Below are 25,909 nucleotides of genomic sequence, written 5' to 3' on the forward strand. Positions count from 1 at the left end.
GCAAAACCGACCGAATTTTTCACAAAGGGAATCCGTGAATTGCCAGAAAGATGGGAAAAAGTAGTAGTAAGCGATGGACAATACTTTGAATATTAAATTTGTAACCATTTTACGTCAATAAAGTTTCAAATTTCGAAAAAAAAACCGCACGAACTTATTCATAGTCCTATTATATAATATTTATTGTTTATTGGCAAAGCAAGTGTGCCAGATTTTGATATGAGAGGTGTTTTGAGAAAAAAATAAATTAGTAAGAAGTAAAACAAGCAAAGGTTGTACATTCGAATCCCACTTAAAGCACGGTCCTCGCACTTTTCCAAACTTACCTACTTTCCTAGTTTCTCAGAAAAAAAAAAAAATAAAAATAATAATAAGAATAATAATTCATTCCTCAACCCCAACAACCTTATCCTTTACATCCTTACTCCCGCACAAAAAGTCAGCGCATTACTTGCATTGTGGCTGCTAAAACAAGAAAAAAACAAAGGAAAATATACAGTTACATAAGGCATCAATGGCGCCAGTAAGAGGAAGCGGGTAATAGCGCGAATACACCAAATTTAGCGAAGTCCTCAACCACCGGTGGGATCCTTCTGCCAGAAAAATGTGAGACATAGATGGCGCTCCAAGCAGCAAGAAGGCGTTGTTCCTAAGCAACGACAGGTGGGCATTCCCACTACTTAGGACTGGTAGCGGCAGGCTAATCACCTACCCTGCCAGAAAGCAAAATAGATTAACGAAACCAACGCAAGACTGGGTCCACTTGTCGAGACCCTATGCTCCCGAGTGGAGTGAACAAGGAAAAAATAAAAATAAAATAAAAAAAAACAAAAAAACAATATCAATATTTTGGCTTTTTTCATTTCAAAATCTGACTAAATATAAGGAATTTCGGATGTGTCTTATTAGTATTACTAAACCAAGAACTGGACGTTCTGTTGAGAAAATTACTGTTATAGCGCAAAGAGTTGCGGAACAACTTTCAACATCGATATCTTGACATTCTTAAAAACTAGATATTCATGAATCAACTATTTAGCAGATTTTATCTGTGGACGTGCTGCTTATGGTGGACATTTAAATGATGTCATTTTGTTCGTATAACTGCTTCGAATAAAAATAATGAAATCTGAAAGATCTACATACATATTTAGATAACTTATTTTTAAATTAGCCGCGTCTTTTGAAAGACCATTTATGTGATTGTAATGATAAGTCATTAAAGGCCTCTACATTTCTTTGTATATATTGTTTTTTACTTTTTCTTATATTTACATGTTTTTAGCTTTTTTTTTATTTTTATTAATTTATTTTTTTATATATTTTTTTTCTGTCACGGCCCTCTTCATATTTTCGTTATTTTGCTTTTTTATTTTCATTTTATTTTTTTTATTTGTGTTTTTATTTATATTTTGTTTCTTGTTTTCTGTCGCTGCTCTCTGCATTTTTTCATTCAATTATTTTGCCTTTCTATTTTCATTTTATACATTTTATTTTTAATTTTACGCTCAATTGCAGTTTTATTTATATAATATATTTTTAAATTTTAATTTTATTTATTTAGTTTTGTATGTTAATCCCAACGTTCAAAATTTTCTGTTTAATTGTTTTTTAATTTTTATACTTCTATTTTTATTTTTACTTTCACTAAAATTTTCACTTTTAGCTATTTATTTTTTAAATTTCTTTTGTATTTATTTATTATTATTTGTTTTTAGTTTTTTATGGCTACAACAGCCCTCTGCACTTTAATTTAATTAAAGGTTTTTTTATGTTTTTACTTTTATTTTAATTTTTTACTTTTACTTTTATTAATATTTTTCTCTTTTAATTAGTTATTTTTCATATATTTATTTATTTATTATTATGTTTTTAGTTTTCTTTAGTTTTTATGGTTATCACAGCCCTCTGCGTTTTAATGTAATTTATTTATTTTACTTTTATTTTTATTTTAACTTTTATTGATATTTTCACTTTTAATTTTTTATTTTTTATTTATTTATTTTTCTTTCTTTAGGTTTCTTTTCTTTTCTGCGGTTATCTCCCATTCTGCTTTGTATTTATTGTAATTGAATTCTTTTTAAGCCTTCTACATATATTTTTACTTTTATTAACATTTAATTATTTATTTCTTATTTATATATTTATTATTATTATTTTTTTGCCTCGTCCAATTTCATTAATTTGGTTTTTCGCCTCTGATTTTCGAAATGGTGGGAGTATTTTCTTATTCTTTACAAATGCTCAAGAACTATGCTGAAAATAAGGTAAAACTGGTTTTCTGTAGGAAAATTCTACAACACTTAATAAATTATCCCACCTGCGCTTGCATATTTCCCACACTGCCTTCTACATTGCTCTTACTGCTATGGCTACTGTTGGCATAACATTTTCTGTTAAGCCAAGTAACACCATTCTAAAAGTGAGTTAGCGGGCTTCGGACATTTCGGACATTTCGTGCAAAGTTAAGCATTTAAATGCACTGCTACAGCTCAGCGAAAACTTTAGTTCGGACCCTGTGGAAGTATAAACTTTTTTCGGCATCTATTCCGCACTTCGATTTTTTCCATCATCAGCTTGAATTCTTACCATTTTATGGTGTAATTATAAAATTCCAAGAATGTCTACATTTACTGACTATTGCTATCATTTTTGTCACAACAAGTTGCCAAATCGCTTTGCGTTATTAACTATATTGAAGTTTTACTTTAAAATGACAATTGCCACGGAGCGCATTTGTGGCATTAAAATGATTCTCTTTTCGTTGCTTTCTGTATGTTTGCATTGGAAATGCCTGTGAGTGTTTATATGTATGCAGCCAACAAGCCGTTGTGCAAGTGGCTGTTGCCATTAAAACTTTCAAGTTTATTTGCTCATGCTAACGGCCGCTTGAGTCCATAAAATTGAGTGGATTGAAAATAGAACTGTACGGCACACACTGCAACACTCTCTTTGCAAGTTTGTAAGCATGTTTCGTTTTATTTTTAACTTCATGACAAGTTTCTAAAGTTGTAGAAGAATAAAAGCGTATGTGTTAGTATTGGCACAAGCATTTTCATAAGTACTTATTTTTTAACAACGTACTTTTATGGTGTTGCTTGCTTCTGAAAGTTTGGAAAATATGTACCTATAGGAATTTATCTATACGATACGTTTCTATTAAGTAAATGTCCAAGTTAATTTTTTGATGACGTAAATTACGAGTTGTAATGTAGTAGATTTGCGTAATAAAAATAAAAAAAAATTCAAAATGGCAGCATCAAATTGGATATCCACCGGAAAAACCCATGGCGCCTTTTTCTGTCTCTGATATATTAATTTAAAGTAGTTTTCCCCAATTCCGTATGAGTAACAAGAATTACTCCTCAAAAAAAGCTAGAAAAAGCGATATCGAAGCGTATTTTGGCTCCAAAGACAAACAATTTTTTGAGCAGGGAATTAAAAATTTGCCTATTGGGAAGACATTGTAAATAATGAAGTGAAATATATTATCGATAAATAAATACTTAAAACATTTTTTTCATTAATTTTAAAACCCCCTTTAAAAAACGCACGAACTTATGGGCTGACCTGATACCATCAGTAATTTCGCCCGCTTCTCAACTGAAGATGTATTTCTGGGTCTCAGTCGAGATAGGAAAGCGAACTGGAAAATAAATATAATATAATATTCCTGTGTTACAGGAAGGTCAATTGATCAAAGTATTTTTGATATTATCGTAAATTTTTCTGCAAATTGAGTAGTTTTTAGCTTGAGTGTAATAAGAAGTAGACACATAAAATAGAATAAAAAAATTACAAATTTTAGGTATATTCAATGTTTGGTACAGGGGTTTTTAATTTGAAATATATGCTGTTCCTTTAAACAATTTTCTAAATTTTTGTTTTTATTTTTAGGATAATAAATTTTTTAAGAAGTTAATTTTAATTGTTTTGTTAGAAGTTGTATTTCTTCGAATTTCAAACGGGCGATATGAGTTGAATTTTCCACAGATTTTTCACTGGTTCCTTGGACATATTTTAATATGCAAAAATGAAAATTCCTGAAACTGTAAGGGATTACTGAGCAAGTAGCAGCTAATAATGAGAAAAATAAGAAAAAATTAAAAATAACAAAAATAATTTTTTTCTTCAAAAATGTTTAACCAAAAATGTAATTTTTTTCATAGAAGATGTACTTCTAAAGAAAAAAAGTTTTTTTTATTTAGTTTTTATTATATTCAAGTCTATAAACATCCTGCATTTAAAAAAAAATGAACGACATTGTTCAAACTATTTGGTTCATCGCACATTGACTTACTTATTAGGTACATGGAAAGAAATATGTAAGTAAAAACTATACCTTTTCAACTTCAAATTGGGACTAAACAACTTCAAATTGGGAATAAACACATTCAAATTGGGACTAAACAATTTCAAATTGGGAATAAACAATTTCAACTTTAGTAATAAGAATTTTAAGTTGGAATTTAGCATTTTAAGTAGAAATTAAGCATTTTTAAATTGATGCAAATTTGAAGTTATTTATTGTAACATACTAAACATTATAAATCATCATAACAAATAACACAACTAATAATTGAAAAGGTATATATATATAATAACACAACAAATTAAATTGATTAATACAAATAATTATTACATATGATTAAAAAGACATGTCATTCATATTTAACGCATCTGGTATAAATCTTTGGACTTGGGCGACATATTTGGCACAAGTAGCTACATTTAATTTGGCGATGTTCGGTTGTATTACATTTTCTAGCCGTTGCAGGCGATACTCAGTTTGAGTCATATCTACTCTATTTTCGCCAGCCAAAATTTGTGGCAGTTCAATTGCCAGCTCACGTTTTACACCAGCTTTCAGGGTTGACCAGGCAAGCTCAATTGGGTTGAGCACTGGGCTGTATGGACTTAATCTCAGCAGGCGGTGATCAACAAATTCGTTTTCTGCAAAGACATCCTCAATGGAAGTATGGCTAGGTGCATTATTTATTACCAATATTACTGGTGATTGGTAAATATTTCGAGCATTACGAAGACAACGACGAACAAACTCATTAGCTTCTGCTTTTTTAAATGCACCTCTTCTTACTTCATGATGAATTAAACCCAGATTTCCTATACATCCAATTAGGTGAATATTAGCTCCACGACTTCCAGCTGAAATATACGTACAACGGCTTCCTTTTTTGGACCGGCCTCGTTTTCTGGATATAAATAAGTTAAAATTGGTTTCATCCATATAAATAATTGGTTTATTCTCCGATTGATATTCTAAAAGTTTCTGAACATACACACATCTTTTTCTTTTATTTTCTTCATTATTTGCTCATTCAGGTTCATTTCGAATCTCTTTCAATGTATAGATTAAATTATCTAAATGTTTGCGGAAACATTCTGTAGAGGCATTAACGTGATGATGGTGCTGGAATTTTTCTTTAAGTTGTTTTAGTGTTATTTTTGGATTTTCTTCAATATATTGTTCCATTAAAAAATGATGTTCATTTGTTATTTTATTTTTCCTTTTTCCTCCACGTTGTTTTTCACTTTGTGGGTTTTCCTTAACCCACCTATATGCAGTAGACTTTTTTACTCCTAATGTGTTTGATAGTGCTCTCCAATCTTCATTCTTGTTGTACATTGCTTGAATTTGTTTTTTAATATTATCAGCTTCAATTTTTTTAATGTAAGCCATTTCACGGTGTCATATTAATTAATAAAATATGAATAAAATAAGAAAAATAAAATTCAACAAAAATATCGGTTTTACGCACAGCATTCTTTATTTATTTAATTACAATCCTTATGACTAAAGTTTAAAAGACATTCAAATTGTTTATTCCCAATTTGAATGTGTCTATTCCTAATTTGAAATTGTTTAGTCCCAATTTGAATGTATTTATTCCCAATTTGAAGTTGTTTAGTCCCAATTTGAAGTTGTTTAGTTCCAATTTGAAGTTGTTTAGTCCCAATTTGAAGTTGTTTAGTCCCAATTTGAAGTTGAAAAGGTATAGACTTCCAAGGTGACGTTGGGGTCAAAGTTTTTCTAAAAAGCGATTTTACATAAGATAGAATTAGATTTTTAGTAGTGGCAGTGCATTTTCCGGTTTTACCACTCGCGGAATGAAAACCTTTGCTTTCGGTATTGATGCAGCTGTGGTCAACAATTTCAAGTGATGCTCTCTCCCACAGGCCCATGTGAGCGTGGGGTCAATCTTACATTCTATAATTTTGACGCCGCTGAACCATCCTCCTCCTCTGTCAAATTCTGGTATGGGCGCGTTCAGCTCTGCGTCCATTTTCATAAAAAGGGTTTCGAGTAGCTTAATTTCCCTTACCTTTCACCGTTCCTGCGACATTCGCCCCAGATTATCACTACGGTCAGTGCGTGCCACTATAAGGTGTTTCTCAGCAATTTCAATGGCCGCTGCCGCTGCTTTCGATGTCATAGGTTTTTCCTTGTCTCCGTTTTTAGGTTTAGCCATCTCGTGCTTGCGCTTCTGATTTTTCGATGGCACTATCTCTTAATGGCTAGTTCTTCTTCGATTTTGTTCGCATACTTCGGATTGGAGGCTGTGAACTTTGGTTTTGCTGCGTAGAAGGCCCGGCCATTTTTTTTTTCCTCCTCCTGCTTCGTCAGGTTGGACTTGCTGCCAAATCGGTCACAAACTTTGACCGTGGCCTTGTACCGAGCTTTGACCTTCAGCTTCTCCTTATCGGGCTTGATACTTGGCCTGTTCTTGCTATCCGAAACAAAATCATTGGGCCCAGCCGGAGAACGCAGAAGAGCCTCTGCCTCAGCTGTATTTGTGCTCCCGACGCTTTTGGTGTCCGAGTCTTCGTTGGCAATGGCACCTCCGCGATGAAGAACGTTATGCGTGTGTTTGGCAGTAGCATTGCGACCACTGAAACCTTCTCCCGCTACAGTGGAAGTTTTGCCGCTTATGTTATAGTTTGTACTCATCTTTTTCGTACGACCACCTGCTCGATCGACGAGGTGAGCGCATTGGTCTTATAAAGAGGAATTCAAACGGTCAACCACAGCAGCGCGCCATGCCGTGGCAAGGCCACAGTTACTTCCTAAGGCGGCCCGGTGTTAGGAAGGCGCCGTTGAAATACAGCCGGTCTGGTAAATCCCCTGGCTGCAAACCATCCAATGCGCACGGTGTCGCATAACAGCCTGGATTAGGAGGTGGGCAAGGAGTGGAAGTAATGGGATGGGATGGCAGGGGTTTGGGAATAACTAAGGGATCTTCATTGGCACGGTGATCTTCGCATGGTGATTGGATGGCCACCAAATACGCCGTAAAGCAGAAGGATGACTAGTCAATCCCCATATAGAGCTTCCCTCTTAATTCGTGTTGGGTTGGTCCCTATGATGTGGGGTCAGACCACCACTTAAGCCTCATCCTCGCGGCAATAAGACCAACATGATGAGGTTTGTGGTAATAAAATTATATAAAAAGAAGGTCTATTCAAGATATAAAAGAATATTCCAAGCCCTAGAGATTTCCGGGCATACCCATAAAATTATGCAAATAGTGGTTTTTTGACTGCAACAACTCTCATATCCATTCAAGTTCAGTTCCTTATCGATCTAGCATTTTCTGTTCCAGTAGATAAACATCAAGACAAGCTTGCATTAAAGGCCTGTGAAGTAAATTAGGAGAAACCAATTCTTTCAGAGCCCGTAGACATTCAGTTTGGTTATACTTTTCTATAACTTAAGATGGTAAACCGTAGTGCAACCCAAGCATTAGGATAAATTATCCACTTAAAACACAAAACAACACTGCATTAGCAGCACAGCAAATCGTGCAATAATTTTCCTAGTTGCTTTATAGACCCAGCAATGTGACAATTTTCATTAACCTATCAGCCTTTCTGTATATTTATCATTTATTCACTTTTTTTTTTTATTTTTTTCTTACAGATTTGCTCATCGAAATGTTGGGCGTACTCGCCAGCTACAGCATCACAGTGAAAGAGCTCAAACTACTCTTTGGCACCATGAAAGCGGTTAATGGCAAATGGCCACGTCACTCTGCCAAACTGCTGAATGTGTTACGTCAAATGCCGCATCGCAATGGACCCGATGTATTTTTCAGTTTCCCTGGACGCAAAGGATCGGTAAGTTAGCAAATAGCAAATGAGATCAAAAGCTTTAAATACATACAAACACACTATCTGCAAAAGCATGTCTATATTAGAAATTTCACTCAACTCCAAATGCTTTAAATCCTCCTAATCGGTGAGTAATTCGTTAAATATACGTAAAAGAACAAAAAGAAGGTCAGCCATGAGCTGCAGTAAATAAAATGGCATCATCAATTATTTCCTTTTTTTATTGCTGCTCAATGTTCGTGCCATCTTTTGCTGAACTGACCCTTGCTGAACTTCGTTTCATCACATAGCTGCAGTCTAATGTTTTATTTACTTGAGAATAATTTACAAGAATGCTTACATTATATTTTTACACTACTTCGACTTCGACTCCGACTTCGACTACAATTCTGTATGTCTGCACAAATTCAAGGCTTCACTTTGCGCTGCTGCTGTGGCGTAATTTAAAGTCATGCCACGTAATGTCATGTTGCATTATTAATGCTAATGCTTGTTTGTATGGGAGTGTGCGCAAATGCTGTTTGGCTGGATTTGGTTGGATGTACGTATGTACATACACCAGTGTTCAAAAAAAAGGAGGGCGACGAAGTATTAACTTTAAAGTTGGTATTTTGTTTTCTATTACATTTGCTTTTATATATTGTATATATTTTTTTTTTTGTTTTAAATGTGGTGCGTTTGAAAACAAACACCGAATAACCCGAAGCTTCAAACTTTGTACAAAATTCACAAAAACTTTGAAAATTTTGGAAAAATGCATTAAAAATTTAAAATTTGTTATGCAGAACTTTTAGAAAAATTCTAGTAGAATTTTACAACAAACCCCTATAACTCAAATCTCCCAACTGTGTAAAAAGTTACTAAAATTTAACAAATTAAAAAGAGTTCCTAAAAACTCCAACTTTTCGTGCAGAATATTTAGAGAAATTCCAGTATATTTTACAACAAAAACTATAAATTCAAACTTTGTATAAAGCGACAACAAAAACTCTATAACTTGATTTTCCAAACTTTGAAAAATTCTCAAAATTTAACAAATTAAAAAAACGAAGCACGTAAATTTTTTTTATTTTTTTATGCATAATTTTTAAAAAAATCTGGTACATTTTACAACAAAAACTCTATAACTCCAAACTTTTTACAATACGCGCAAGAATTTAACGAATTTAAAAAAATACATCAAAATTTAAAATTTTGCTCGCAGAACTTTTAGAAAAATGTTAGTACATTTTACAATAAAAATTCTATAACTCAAACTTCAAAAATTCTTAAAAATTTAATTTAAAAAAAGTACCTAAAATGTTTACTAGTAAATTTTTTTTTTTTTTAACAGAATTTTAAAATAAATTTGGTACATTTTACAACAAAAACTCTATGACTCAAAGTTTCAAACTTTGAACAAAATCAACAAAAAACTTAACAAATTTCAAGAAAAATTACATAAAAATATCAAATTTGTATGCAGAATTTAAAAAAAAAATTCAGAGCATGCAGATTTAAAGCTCATTCAACCAATAAAGTGAACTTTGTTTATTAAGTCGATAGACTATCCATTTAAAACACCCCTTAACATTTTTTTTAACTTATTTGAACTTATTTGTAACTGTCCCATAAATATGAATTTGCTGGTTTCGAAATTTAAAACGTAAAGATCTACTCATTTCTTCAACTAAGCTTGAGGTAATGCCGATTAGCAAAACCAGTTGTTCTCTATTCACATAATCTAAATTAATTTTACTTCATCTTACTTTATTTTAAACGTAACTATAAATTTCAAAATATGCAATGCCTTAGTATAAAGTGGCGCAAAATTAATCATCCACTTTTGCTTTGAATAACTTGTTTACTAAATAAGAAAAAAGTGATTTCGAGTTATAGAATTCTGTATTTTGTTCTTTATGCGCTCTATTGCTTGTCTCCAGTTACCGAAAAGGATGAACTTACGACGCCATTTGCAAAAATTATAAACTTACAGTTTTACGCCGACTCCGAACGGCAAATATCTATTTTTTATGAGGAGCTTTTTCATGGCAAAAACAGGCTCAGTCACGCACCAAACCAAACTTTGTTATTGTGGCCGCTTGGCTGATTATAACCGTCAATTCTTATTATTTTAATCAACGAAATTAAAAACATTGAGTCTATGTTACTTCACCTAATATATCAGCACGAGAGTTTATCAAGCTTTTAGATTAACGAAAATATATTCATAGGCATGATAAAGTAAGCTATAATTTTAGTGATTACTTGAGAAAAGGGCACTAATATCCTCTGTCTACCAAAAATTTAACTCTAGTCAAGTCGGTTCCAAGAAAATCAAGCACTTTCACTGCAGTGAGCCCACACAAACAGCAAATAATTTTCTTTACATTACAGTTCTGGTGACTACCTTCATAGCTATCTGTATTTTTATGTGAAGAGGCTCACGTGCACAAGTTTTAAGTTTTTTGTTTTCTTTTTGAGCGTTTTATATTTCTTACAGGGAGTTTTCAATGTCATTTATTGCAAAAATATTATATATAATAGGACTATGGTTAAGTTCGTGCGGTTTTTTTTCGAAATTTGAAACTTTATTGACGTAAAATGGTTACAAATTTAATATTCAAAGTATTGTCCATCGCTTGCTACTACTTTTTCCCATCTTTCTGGCAATTCACGGATTCCCTTTGTGAAAAATTCGGTCGGTTTTGCCGCAATCCACGAATCGATCCATTTTTTGACTTCATCGTAATTACGGAAGTGCTGGTCAGCCAGGCCATGTTGCATCGATCGGAAGAGATAGTAATCGGATGGCGCAAGGTCTGGACTATACGGCGGGTGGGGTAGGACATCCCATTTGAGCGTTTCTAAGTATGTTTTGACCACTTGTGCAACATGTGGCCGAGCATTGTCATGTTGCAAAATAACTTTGTCGTGTCTATCGGCGTATTGCGGCCGTTTTTCTCGCAGTGCTCGGCTCAAACGCATCAATTGTCGTCGGTAGACATCCCCCGTAATCGTTTCATTCGGTTTCAGTAGCTCATAATACACAACACCCATCTGGTCCCACCAGATACACAGCATAACCTTCAGGCCATGAATATTCTGCGCCGACGTCGATGTTGAAGCATGGCCAGGGTATCCATACGTTGCCCGACGTTTTGGATTGTCGTAATGGACCCACTTTTCATCGCCAGTCACAATTCGATGCAAAAAACCCTTTCTTTTGTGCCGTTGAAGCAGTTGTTCGCATGCCATAAAACGGCGTTCAACGTCTCTTGGCTTCAATTCATACGGCACCCAATGGCCTACCTTTCGGATCATTCCCATGGCTTTTAAACGTTTGGAAATGGTTGATTGATCAACTCCCAAAGTTTTTGCAACCTCTTCTTGCGTTTGAGCCGGATCTTGATCGAGCAATTCCTCCAATACGGTATCCATGAACTTTGGCGGCGCACCCTCGCGTTCTTCGTCTTCCAAGCCAAAATCACCACTTTTAAAGCGTGCAAACCACTTCTGGCACGTTCGCTCAGCTAGAGCATGCTCACCATAAACTTCCACCAAGATACGATGACTTTCGGCTGCTTTTTTCTTCATATTAAAATAATGAAGAAGAATTCCCCGCAAAAACACATTATTTGGCACGAAATTCGACATTTTCAAGTGTGGTAAAAATATTGTTGTTTACGCTTCAAATAAAAAACTTATACTGACGTTTGTGCCTTACGACAGTAGCTCTCCAATGAATATTTGGAAATGTGGATCGATGGAATAATAATCAAGTTACGCCATCTGTTGTAAAACCGCAAGGAACTTATTCATAGTCCTATTATTTATGCATAAAATAATGAAATTCCATCACACAAAACTTAACCAATGATATATACTTTCTTTGTTAGCACATTTATCGTTCTAGCTGCGCCTGAAAGCATCATGTAGGTTAGGTTAGGTTGACCTGGCTGGCTGAAAGCCATCACATAGACCTATTGATCCTCAGTGTTACCAGATGAAGCTAGACCCTTAAATTTCTTTGTAGTAGACTTCTTGTAATACGTCTGCGTCTTTTGCGAAGCTAAGTAAACTTTAGAGCTCTATCCCCGAGAGGCTTCCTAACTTCTCATATTGTAAAGCTCCTAAGCATTTTAATCTGGTTCTAGCTAATGCAGGACAGGAACATAGAAGGTGTTATATCGTTTCCCTCTCTTCTAGTTTATTGCAAAATCTGCAGCTATCGTTGTTTGCAATTCCTATCTTGTATGCGTGCGCCGCTAGCAAATTGTGGCCTGTCAGCATTCCTACAATAGTTCTGCTTTCTTTTCTAGAGCTAGTACAAATCGGACGTATTTATTTGCACTCTGTGTGCACATGATTTTCGCGGTTTTGCAAGTGGCTAGATTGTTTCACCTCCTATCTATCCATATATTCATGTCCGCAGCGATGTCCTTGTATACCGTATTTAAAGGTTTCAGTATGTCGTGTTCTTGTTCGAATTGTCTGTAAACAGCGCTTTTGGTAATCTCATCTGATGCTTTCCATTTAAATTCAACCGGGCTATTCGGGTCATGTTCTTCGATTTCGATGTAACTTAAATATGTTGCTCTCTGGTCAAAATAATGAGACACGTATTTTTTTGTTCGCCCGAAAAAATTTTTTTTCAAGAGTTATCGGCAATTTTGTTTTTCGCCTCAAACTCGATTTTTTTTAATTATATAAGAAAATTTTTTTTTTAAATGCCCATAACTTAGTCAAAAATGAACCGATTTTAATAATTTTGGGTTCAAAATGATCGTAATTACATACACAAGTGACTTCATGTAGAAACAATTGCAAAAAAGTAGTTGAAATTTTTTTATTTAGCAAAAAAGAAAAAAAATTGAAATTTTTTCGAAATTCAATATTTCAAAAAGTGTATTTTTTTTTTTTTTATAACTTTTTCCAAATCAAAAGGACATCTCAAACTTTAATTGAGCTGCATGCCTAGTAGCTAAAATGAGTTGTTTTTGAGTAATGAATTTTTGAGTAAACACCCTGTTTCGCAGTTTTTGTTTTTTGCAAAAGAAAAAATTTTCAACTACTTTTTGCAACTATTTCTCCATGAAATCGCTTATGTAAGTAATTACGATTATTTTGAACCCAGAATCATTCAAATCGGCTTATTTTTGACTAAGCTATGAGCAATTAAAAAAAAATTTCTTATATAGATTCTTTCCATTTCAATTCAAAAGGGCTTTTCGGGACATGTTCTTCGATTTCGATGTAACTCAAATATGTTGCTCTCTGGTCAAAATAATGAGACACGTATTTTTTTTTTCGCCCAAAAAAAATTTTTTTCTAGCTTTATCGGCAATTTTGTTTTTCGGCTCAAAATCGATTTTTTTTAATAATATAAGATTTTTTTTTTTTTAAATGCTCATAACTTAGTCAAAAATGAACCGATTTTAATAATTTTGGGTTCAAAATGATCGTCATTACTTACACGAGCGATTTCATATAGAAATAGTTGCAAAAAAGTAGTTGGAAATTTTTTATTTTGCGAAAAACAAAAAGTGCAAAACAGGGTGTTTACTCAAAAATTCATTACTCAAAAACAACTCATTTTAGCTACTAGGCATGCAGCTCAATTAAAGTTTGAGATGTCCTTTTGATTTGGAAAAAGTTATAAAAAAAAAAAAATACACTTTTTGAAATATTGAATTTCGAAAAAATTTCAATTTTTTTTCTTTTTTGCTAAATAAAAAAATTTCAACTACTTTTTTGCAATTGTTTCTACATGAAGTCGCTTGTGTATGTAATTACGATCATTTTGAACCCAAAATTATTAAAATCGGTTCATTTTTGACTAAGTTATGGGCATTTAAAAAAAAAATTTTCTTATATAATTAAAAAAAATCGAGTTTGAGGCGAAAAACAAAATTGCCGATAACTCTTGAAAAAAATTTTTTTCGGGCGAACAAAAAAATACGTGTCTCATTATTTTGACCAGAGAGCAACATATTTAAGTTACATCGAAATCGAAGAACATGACCCGAATAGCCCGGTTGAATTTAAATGGAAAGCATCATCTACAATTTCGTTTCCTGCAATGTCCTTATGTCTGGGTACACAATAAATATGCAACCGTCTGTCTGCGGCTAATCTCTCTATGGCTTCTCTGCTTCTTAGAACATTTTTAGATGAAATTTCATAGCCTTTATGGCAGCTTGGCTGTCAACGTATATATTTATTTTGGAGTTGCTTGATGTCTTTGCGATTGCTATTTCTGCAGCCTTTCCTACCGCAAAGACTTCTGTTTGAAAGATACTACAGTGGTCAGGAAGCTTAAATGGCTGCCTGATATCTAGTTCTGCGCAATAGATCCCTGCCCCTATTGCATCTACCATTTTCGAGCCATCGGTAAATATATTAAGAGTATTTGGGTTAGGTTTCATTCCGTTTTTCCACCCCTCTTCTCCTATTGTTGTTCGGAATTTCTTGACCCAATTGCATTTTGGGGTCATATAGTCCGTTTGGATACTATAACCTCTGCCTACTGAGCTATGTATGTCCGAATGTTTTACAGGTAAATTCGCCTGTCGCGCTGAATCTTACGGCGGAATCTTAGGCATTTAAATAAAATGTATGCTTAGCAGAATATCAAATACTTTGTTCATTGTAGCTTTATTTTGGGTGTTAGTGGGTTAAACTATTACTAAGAAAAATATAATGCTTAGCAATTATAAGATTTTATGTGATTGTTTCTTCGTTTTGGGCATTAATGGCTTAAACACCCATTAAACAAATTTGGTGACTAACAGTAACAAAAATGTATGTGAATGTAGCCTTCGTTTGGTCATGAATCTGTTAAACAGTCCTAAAAACAATTTTGTGATCAACAATTATCAGATTTTTGGTGATCTTGGAGAATATCAAAATCTTTTTTCCTTGTAGCTTTGTTTTGGTCATCAATGGGTTAACAAGTCACTAAGAAAAATGTATTGATTAACAATACAAAATTGTATGTGAATGTAGCTTTGATTTGGTCGTTAATAGGTTAAACAGACACTATCAAAAATGTTGTGCCTATAAAAATAAAATGATTTTGGTTGCTTGCCTACAACAAGAAATTCGCTTTTTCAACGTTAAACATTGCACAGAAATATAGAAAAAATCCCATTTTAACACTGACTTTGACAGAGTTGTATTTCTTGACTACATCCATGCACCAACAATTGATTTGAGCGTTCAGTCCTACATTGTTTGTATAGCTCTCTCTGCGCCCATTTACCCTCGTATGTGCTGTGTAGTCAGTTCCCTTCATGCATCGAAACGAGCCAACTCCATAACTCCGTTGTAGCCTTCCTTATGTATGATATTTCTATTTGCAATAGCAGCAGCAACGCTTTGTATTTTTTTCTTGTCCATTTGCTGCATCGTTTCCATTTTTTTGTTACATCATCATGTGGCGAAATGTTTGCTTTTATTTTTATTTGCCATTTTATGGGCAAAGATTCGCGCGCAAATCGAATTCCAAATGTGTCCCGAGTTATATGCTTGTATTTTTTTACAGATTAGAGGGCTGCTCGTTTTATGTGTGTGTGTATGTGCATATTTGATGCGTAGAGTCAATAAACGGTAATCATAGAACGTGTGCAATGAGCCGTGAAGGCGTTATAGCTTTGTTTTGTTTAATTGCTTGCATAACAATAGGCGCAGAGACGGAATAATCGAAGAAAAAGACAATTTGAGTATTTCTAGGTAATAAAGTGCAACTGTGTTTTTTTTTTTGTTTTTTATAACATAAATTAAAAAAAATCTTCTAAAAAAATTATTCGGTAGATATAATTTGTGCAAAGAAAAATTTAGGCTTCAACAATTGTAACTTGTAGTTGTTATTATTTTATACGAAAGAAAAATTTTCCTTATTTCATTCGCATACAATTTTTTAAAAGAGATGCATAGAGAAATTATCAGATTGTAATCTAGGCTGGTACTGAGATTCTGATATTTAAAAAGAATTACATGCCTTCACTGGTCTAGAGTTCAAGTTCTTAGAACAGCATTCTCAGAAATCTCTTTGAAACAAAAAACATAGTAGCCGCGTTGGGGGTTAAAATATTTTGGGGAAACTGCGGTTACGGTTGATGTGGTTCGCTTTTTTTATTTGTCTCGTTTCATTTTGATATGGACTTACCACTGCAGAATCTAACGGTGCTAAACTCAGTTTGTTCTAACTTGCATGGCCCTCTAAAAGGAACTAAGGTCGAAAAGTCGTATTCATCATTCGACTTATACATATAACGAAATTTGAGATCCTTATAAGGTTCGTGAAAAAGGTATCTGGAAGAGAAATATTGTAGCCTCCCTGGTAGATGGTTTCCTGTGCGTGTAATCTTCTTTGATGGAACTTCTAACTCAGAGTTCCTCTGTCCTTTGAGTGAGAATTTTACTGTTGCAAATAGAAAAAAACGACCTCTAGAGCCCACTTGACTGCCCAGACCTTATCTGCTGATATTTATTAGTGTTTAATAATTTACTTGTTCTTGTGAAATGGCGCAAAGCAAGCTGAGATTAGATAGATTAGTTAGATAATTTTTTGATACAATTTATCCTTATTAATTTTTACCAACATTAGAGAAACAGAACGAAAAGAATCAAATATCTGAAGAAAGGAAGAAATGATTTTAGATTTGAGGCTGACGGAGAACAGTGGCCGATTACATTCGTATTACCCGCTTCAAGCTACTGATGAATTTCACCAGATGTGTGATATTCAAACCGCCAATATATGCAGGTGTAGCGAAAAAGTGAGGGTCCAGATGCCTAAATCTTTGATGAGAACAGGGCAGCTGCGAATAAGGTACTCATACCTATCGGACAATGCCTGCTAAAAATACCTACAAAATTCGAAAGCTGTTACTTTGTTAGCCTTAGGAGTTCCCTCGAACGCCCCTGATCTACCTGTGGTCTGAAGGATCTCGTAACTTTCCAAATTCGCGCACTATCCCAACACTAGACCACGGATTCTTAACTGAACCCCAATCCTCTCGTTTTGCGATGATACCATCTCCAACGTCCCCTGCCTCGCCAGCTCATCTACCTAGCAGTTTTCCTCTATGCCGCTGTGATAGGCAACCCAGATGAGCCTAATATCGAAGTATATGGATGCAATCGAGGGAGAAGTCAGGCATTCTCCGACTAATTTCGAACGCACAAATAACGAACCCAATTGCTAATAGCTTCACGGATAGATTTAGACATACTAAGATGTCCGTCCATTCGTCTATTTGGGCAATGAATAGCTCGAATAAAAATTCAGATATCTTACCTGATCTTATCAAAGTTTACATAATCACCGCTTAGTGTGAACTGTCTCTAACACCAGAGTGTCAAATTCTGAATTAGAACCAACATGCACTGTCGAGGTACCATTGCACTATTTTTCAAAGTATCTTGCTCCGAGCGCCATCTAATAGTAAATTTTCTTTGGGAAAGCATTTATATTCGCGCAGCCAATACTTGTTTTAAAAGTCAGCCTAAATGGACTACAAATAGTATTTTTACAACTATTTCGGCTACGGCGCCACATGTGGGGTGGGTTAATATTTTGCGAAAGAAATGTAACCTATTTACCTGCTCAAATGGTTCCTTTATCCACTACTGAAAGACTGTTTCAATTCAGTCAATACGTTCCGAAGTTTAACAGACACACAGGCAAGCGCAATCATTTTATGGTAATATTTTCAATGTACATATACAACAATTTTTTTGTATAGATAAATCACACTGTGTGATAAAATTAAACTTTATTCACAATAACAAGGTTTGGGCAATAGATGCTGTTAGAATGGGGGGGGGAAAAAATATTGGTCGGCGTTTTGAAAATTTTACAGAGGGTCAAAGTTTTCACCCACTTGCACTTTGTTGTGGCAAATCAATATAGGAAACTATGTGATAATTAAAATTTGAATGTACAAGGTGGCGCAAAATTAATCACCCTATCGAAAGATTTATAATTTTTGTAAATGGCGTCGTACATCAGTCATATTTGACATTTCCGAAATAGTGGTGTGCTAAAATTAGACAGCTGCAGTATACTAACAGACAAGCAAAATGAGCACGTGAAGGTCAAACGAAAGGTTTCCGTAGCTCCAACTAATTTTTTTTGTTTGATTTTTTAATTAGACGATTAATTTTGCGCCACCTTATGCATTTAAAATTTAAATATAATTTTTAATATGTGACACAGTTTTATAGAAAAATCAATAGCAACATTTTTTTTTGGAATATTTTAACCTTTTAACTCCTTAATGGATGCGCCTTTCTCGTCTCTTTTGCGTGAAAGCGCCAAAAATACTCGCAACGGAGGAATAAAGCGGATTAAAATGTACCACAAAAATATTGTTCATGCAACTCTACCACAAATCTTTTATTGCGCCAAAGCTAAAAATTCCACTTACACGCCAGAAGTAAGCTTGAACGGGAAACATGTAACTTCCGCTCATGTGCTTCGTATGGAAGCAAATTCTGAACATCGCATGGCAAAAAAAAATTGTCAAAAAATATTGCGATTTATGAAGGGCTACACACTTTCACTTTGCTACACTAGAATTGAGTGGCGTATAAAACTGCATACCCAGAAATTTTATAAAGACTCTGTTTAAAAAGAATTTAAGGATCTTGGCGTTATTTGTGATATTAAATTTTCATTCATCAGTCATGTTAATTTAGTCGTTTCAAAGGCATAGGCAATGCTTTTTTTTTAGCACAGAATTTGGCGATCCGTACACCATAAAACTGCTTTATACCTCTTTTGTTCTCTCGCATTTGAAGTATGCTGCAATAATCTGGCGTCCTTTCCAAACGTTCCGCAATGATAGGATAGAGCGCGTGCAGAAGGTGTTTCTAAAAGTTGCCTTACGTTCATTGGGTTTCTTTGATTCTATGCCTTCGTAAGGCACGCTTAGCGCTGCTCAATTTGAAATCGTTCAACAAAAGAAAGCCTATATTATCTTTAGCTTTTATTTATTGCATTATAGAAGCAGTTTATGACTGTCAGTCATTTTTGGAGAAAATAAATGTTAATGTTCTGCGGGAATATTTTCGAGCTATTCGAGAATTTAACCAAATCTCAACATCTATCGATCTTGATTTTTCTTTACCTAAAATTATTAAATGAATTTTTACTGATATTCTGATGTTTTTTCCTTGTTCACTCCACTCGGGAGCATAAAGTATCGACAAGACCTAGTCTTGCGTTGGTTTCGTTAACCTATTTTGCTTTCTGGCAGGGTAGGTGATTAGCCTGCCGCTACTAGTCATAAGTAGTGGGAATGCGCACCTGTCGTTGCTTAGGAACAACGCCTTCTTACTGCTTGGAGCGCCATCTGTGCCTCACATATTTCTGCCAGAAGGATCGCACAGATGGTTGAGAACTTCGCTAAAGTGGTGTGTGTGCGCTATTACCCGCTTCCTCTTGTTGGCACCACTGATGCCTTGTGTAACTGTGTGATTTTCTTTGTTTTTTTTTTTGTTTTTTGCTTGTTTTAGCAGCCGCAATGCAAGTAATGCGCTGAGTTTTTGTGCGGGAGTAAGGATTGGAAGGATAAGGTTGTTGGGGTTGGGTAACAAAAGAACTGTACAAAATATCGCGATTCTCTTATTTTGTCCATAAGTCCATATGTATACGAGATGTGTAAAAAAAAGATGAATTTTAATTTTTCTCAAAAAATGTTTATTTATTCATCAATTTCTATTTTATCTCCTTCGAAGTAAAGTAGTCCCTCAGGTATAAAACACTTCTGCCAGCGTTTTTTTTTTCAATCCTCCAATCAGTTGTGATAATTACTTTTTGGTATGTCCTTGAGATCACTCAGCGATTAGGTTTTTATCTCCTCAATCGTCGCAAAACGCCGTTCTTTCATGGGTCTCTTCAATGTTGGGGAACAAGAAGAAGGGGGCCAAATCTGATGAATGCGGTGGCTGAGGCATGATAACGGTGTTTTTTTTTTTTTGGCCAAATAATCCCTCACAAGCAAAGATGAGTGAGCAGGTGCATTATCATGGTACAAAATCCATGCATTTTTTCCACAATTTCGGGCGTTTTTTCATGTTGCTTCACGCAAACGGTGCATAACTTCAAGGTAATACTCCTTTTTTACCGCACTTCTGATGCAATACGCCATGATAATCGAAGAAAATAGTAAGCAAAACCTTGACATTAGATCGAACTTGGCGTGTTTTTTTTCGGTCTTGGCTCTGTTGGACTCTGCCATTGGGACGATTGGACTTTGGTTTCGATGCCCTAACCATATACCCATGATTCGTCACCAGTTATCATCCATTTAAGCAGATCTGGATCATCGTTGACGGCATTCAACAATTCCTGCGCGATGCTGACGATGTGACGTTGTTTTTGGTCAAAATTCAGCAATTTTGGAACGAACTTCGCTGCCACACGCTTCATGCCCAAAAATTTCCGAAAATATTGCATGGCATGAGCGAACTGATATGCCAACATTCCTCAGCAATTTCTCTAATTGTGATTCGACGATTCTCCATACAAATTTTCTTCATTTCCCCAACATTTTCATCGGATGTTGATGTGCTGTGGCGTCCAGAGCGAGCATCGTCATTCCTATCTTCTCGACCTTCTGTGAAAAGATTGTACCAGTTTTAAGTATTTTTTTTGACTCAGAGTACTCTTACCTAATGCCACTGTCAACATTCCAAGTGTCTTTAATTCCATTTTTTATTCGAAATTTGATGCAACTCTTTTGATGCATTGTTTTCGATAGCAGAAAATCGCCGAACACACAAAACACTTGTCCTATTTATGCCTCCAACAAACAAACTAAACCTGCTATATTGCAAAAACCGCGAACATATCTTTGAGACGAGTGTACCAACATAAAAAAATTATAATAGAAAGTCGAATGTATGCAGCCCACGAAATTTGAAAATTCACCATATTTTTTTAATGTATGGGCATATAAGTTATGTGAGGGCGTGCATTCCTTGGTTTCCATCCCTCCTTTATTTTTTGTCGGTCATGTATCGTGTGCGCGCCTTGATCTTGTTTATACTGAAGGTTTCCTATGAGAAGTTTTTTTGTAGCAAAAATGCACTCAGAGGATTTGCTATTGACGATCCAAGTGAAACTTCTCAAAAAAACAAAACTTTCTTTAACATTTGATGTTACATACCCACAGTAAGTATAAGTAATAAGCTCCAGGACAAACGAGTGGTGGTCACGCACAAACCCACTGGCTACGCTTTATAGACCTACACACATCTAGTATGAGGCAATGAGCAAAGTTGATTTTCAATTTCGCCGCTACTATGAAAAAAAAATAAATTATATTCAAATAACTTTTGAACTTTTGATGCAGCGACTGACAAAACTTTATAATATTTTATGTTCACTTTTTTATTCATTCCTTAAGGTTTTTTGCTTTTTTGTTTTTATTCTACCTTTTTTTTTTGATTTCGTCGCAACCCTTACCAGCTGCTCTTTCAGTGGCGTTTTTGGCTTTTTTTGGCTACTCGCTTGGGCAGCATCACTGAAAAGGAGAGAGAGAGAAAGAGGGAAAGAGAGGGGATAAGGAGAGAGAGAGGGAGAGGAAGAGAGAGGGAGAGAATTACTGCATTGTCACTTTCAAATTCAAATTCATTGCTTCATATTTCAATTTGGCTGGCGCATGCAGTAATGTAGCAACTTTTTCATGTTGTATGAAGATTTTTTATTTATATTTTCTATTCCATTTTTGGCAATTTAACATCTTTTGTATTACTATACATGCATGTATGTGTATGCGCAATATTTCAGCGTAGATTTCACCACATCCTTTTTTGCATAACTTTCACATTGAAATATCCAAAATATTGGCAAAGTTTTGTTACAAAGCACCGGCATTCATGTAACTCCCCTGCGGCTAAAGGGAATGAATGACAAAATTGCGAATGGCTGGTAACAATGATGACAGCAGCAAGCAAAGGAGGAAAGCAAAATATGCACAAAAAAAAAAAACAAAAACGCACCAACACAAAAGCAATGGCCGCAAAAAGGCATGAGTTGGGTAGCTCTGCGAAATTTCAGTAACGCATTTCACTAATAAATTGGTCAAAATTATTCCCAACTCTATTATGGACGACGGCAGAAGCAGCAGCAGCCAGTAGCAGCGTGTTGCCTTAGCATCGGCGGCAATAAGAACAATGAAAGCAATAACAACAATTTTGTAGAAACATTGTTTGTAGCCAAAGTAAAAAGGGCGCCAACCAAGCAACCAAGAACTCAACCTACCTCTCAACCCACCATCCCCACCAACCATTCCATCACTGCGTTCTTCGCAATTTTTTATTCGCTGTGACAGTTTCACAATTTTTTTTTTTTTATAATTTGTTTTGGGTTTTACCATTTTCTGCTGATGGAATGCACGTGCCAGTTGCTTGGGCCTTAGAGGCGTATTTAGCATCATCAGCGTGCCAGCAAATAGTTTGGGGTACGAGAATTGATTGTTGGACATTGAGAGATGGAAATGAATGCTGGCATTTGATTGTTATTGGAAAATGTGAAATGTTGAATAATAAATTCTGTTTGTTAGAAATTATAGTTTGAAATTCTTGTTTCTAGGTATTCAACATCATCAGAAATTCCTCGATTTCTAGTGTGAAACTAATTTCTTTCATTCTAGCTAAGGTGCATGGCGTGGGTGCCATTAGATAGATAAGAAGATTTGGTTTGTGGTTTGCACTTCGATTTCATGGTCTTTTGTGCTCTTTACTCATCACAACACCTGCTCGTGAACTTTTTCAGGTATCGAGGGACTTATATGGCTAACAAAGCCGCAGCTCTTGAATCTGATAGGGCATTGCCCGTTAGGTGTCCATGCGGTAAGACTTGGGAATGCTTCAAGTCCTTTTATATGGAGGAGCTGTCTCAGCGTATTCTTCTCGGCTGCCCTGTTCTCATCGGACAAAGGTTTAGATACCTGGATCCTCACTCTTTCGCTACACCTGCGAATATTGGGGTTTAAATATCACACATCTGGTGAAGTTCATCAGTAGCTTGAAACAATTAATACGAACGTAAATCGCCACTCTTGGTCGTCATCTAAGCCAAAGCCACTTCCTCCTTTTTTCCACCTGCCTGGTGAGAACCTCCTCTGTGATATCGCAACTCACAAATTGTCCAAGTGGGCGCCTCGCAAGGGCAGTCATTTATCCTAGGCTAACCTAACCCAACCTTTCTCAGTTTATCCTTAAGAAGGATTATGAGTTTCCTAAACTTTTTTTGATTGCACGGGCCCCCAGTAACAATATCGCATTGCGTAGCCTCATAACTTGGTGCCAGCTAATCTCCCTTAGACAAGACAATAGTTTGTGAGTATCGGACTATTGCATTTTCTCCGATGTTTAATTCCTCCCACAACCGCTTTCGAAGCCAGTGGGAGGAGTGAATACTATCGACGGCGTAAAATCTCCATACGCCCACAGGAGCGGAACCTGGACGCAGGAACCTTTTGTGTTAGTAGACATAAACGCGGCTCCACCTTGAAGAAATGCTAACGCGGTTCCAGGGTGGAAATCAGCCGAGGAGAAGGAATGCTATAGTGTTTGTGGGTACATGCCCCACATACCATTGGTCGGCACCTTTGATATGTTTCAGCCATTTAGATTTACACCTCCTGACTAAAAAAAAAAAAAAAACCTCCCTTAGTCTTAGCTCTTAACTCCTTAGCTTTAACTTGATGCTGTGTTATCCCATAGCAAAGAAGGACTAGGGCGTATTGACAACGAAACCACAGACTCTCTAGCCAATACATGCGCTACTTTGTTCCCAGTTATTCTCCAGTATCCTGGGAGCCAAATGAACCGGATGCGATTGTACGTTCCCAACAAATTCAGTTTTTCGATACCCTCAAGGGCCAGTGAGAACTTAATCTCAGATGATGATAGGCCGCACGACTGTCGCTCAGAATGGCAATTCGCTCATACGGGAGATTCCTATCTAAATTGATCTCTGCATGTAGACAGATGGCACACATCCCCGCTTTGAAGATGCTTGGAAAACTACCTATCGGCACAGAACGCTTTTTTCTGGAGCCAAATATTTATATGTATACGCCTTTTAGTGTCCTAGAGCCATTTGTATACCAGTATAGGATACAATCATAGAGCTCCTTAACCCCAGTATACTTTATTCAATTCTGAACCTCTGCTCTTATTCTTGGAAAGTCGGAGCCATTTGCAAAGATTATAAATCTTTCCATATGTATATATTTTCCATTTTTGAGTCTTTGAAAAATCTTCCTCTCCTAATTGTGGTGTGCGTCTTGATGTTGTTCCACAAATGGAGTGACCTACAGTTTTGAGTCACCTCCGAATGGCAATTATTTTGTATGGGGAGCTTTTTCAAAAGAAAAAAAATATTTCTATAATTTTTGTGTATCATGCACGGAGATCCAAACCTGCGCACTACCGAATGGTAGTCACTCACCAACCTATTCGGTTACAGCGTCCGCCAATATTTCGATAGGGTGATTAATTTGCTCCAAATTTATTAACTATCTAATGGATATCTTTATTGTGCTAACTATCACGCTTTTCTCTCAACTCTCCACTATTCTCATACATATAAAGCGTTCATTCAATGCTGTGCTCAGTGACAGCAAAATCCAATTTCACTCTCCACATTTTCATCGCTATTCAAATTGGCTATAAATACCATTGCGGCAAGCCTTTTCTAACTAAATCATCCCCTGGGTCCTCTAACAATGCAGACCGAGTGCAATTGCGGTCACATTTCCTTCTGACATCCAACTACGTACAAAAATGCGTAACTTGAAACAAAGTACAAAGTAACAAAAGTGGCCAAGTGTTGCATAGCAAGTTTGGCCGCAATGAACTAAGGCTCAAATGGCACACAGATTGTGCCATAAATCATAAACTCTTATTTCCTCTATACTTTTGTGTGGCGAGTAAGAAGTGTGGAGGATATTGATTTATGATCTTCGAGGTGCCAAACAAATAGGAAAGTACGCAGATATAATCATATACATACATACATGCATACATGTATATGTAAAAGCAATAGCACAGCACGTGTGTTTGTATGTGTATATCTGCCTCTACGCTGTACATGGAAATATCATTCATGCTTTTGGCTTTCCGCATTTAGTCGCACTGCTACATATACATGTATACACACATATATACAAGTAGGTATATAGGTGCTCTTCTTCGTATTCGCATTCCAATTTAGTTCGTTCTGAGAAATGTGAAGATTGTAAAGCCATATGCTGCGCACTTTCGCATGAGGAGTTTGCAAATAAGGAAACCAGTGGTAGATAGCAGCATACTTACAGGCGTCGAAGTGCAAAAAGTGCTGCTGTCTCTGCGTTATATGGCAATGAATTGCGCATTCTCATGCATTTGATTCTTAGAAATTCATATAATGCTGAAGCAGTTAACTATTTCATTTGCTCTTTCTGCAGCTGTTGCTTGTTGTCAGCTTTTAGGCGGCATACCACAAAGGAAATGACATTTCATTTTTGAGATGCTATTTACCGGAAAATGTGCGAAAAAGCTTTTAGTGTATTAAAGTGCGTGCCATTTATCAAATTAGAGTTCAAGGGTATGAATAATTCTTTATATTGGGAATGATATTTGAGCTTCCATTAAAATGAAGCCATGATTTTTGCAAAAGCAGACTTTCTTAGGGATAATAAAGGGTCTTCCAATAACAGGTGTTATTTTAAATAGCCCGCTATTTCGGTAGATGTCACTTTTGAAGCTGCCATTTTTTGACATTTGACAAGTAGAA

General features: G+C 35.5%; 1 protein-coding gene across 2 annotated transcripts in view; it reads left to right on the forward strand.

Moving 5' to 3' along the window:
* The window catches only part of LOC129239217 (neurobeachin), a 231,460-nt gene that overhangs the window by 72,760 nt on the left and 132,791 nt on the right, over nt 1-25,909 (forward strand). For both annotated transcript variants that reach the window (XM_054874564.1, XM_054874565.1), the window contains exon 3: nt 7,940-8,136. In XM_054874564.1, coding sequence (XP_054730539.1) covers nt 7,940-8,136 — 197 coding nt within the window. The remainder of the gene's footprint in view (nt 1-7,939; nt 8,137-25,909) is intronic.

Source organism: Anastrepha obliqua, chromosome 2 (assembly GCF_027943255.1).
Source record: "Anastrepha obliqua isolate idAnaObli1 chromosome 2, idAnaObli1_1.0, whole genome shotgun sequence".
NCBI lineage: Eukaryota > Metazoa > Arthropoda > Insecta > Diptera > Tephritidae > Anastrepha > Anastrepha obliqua.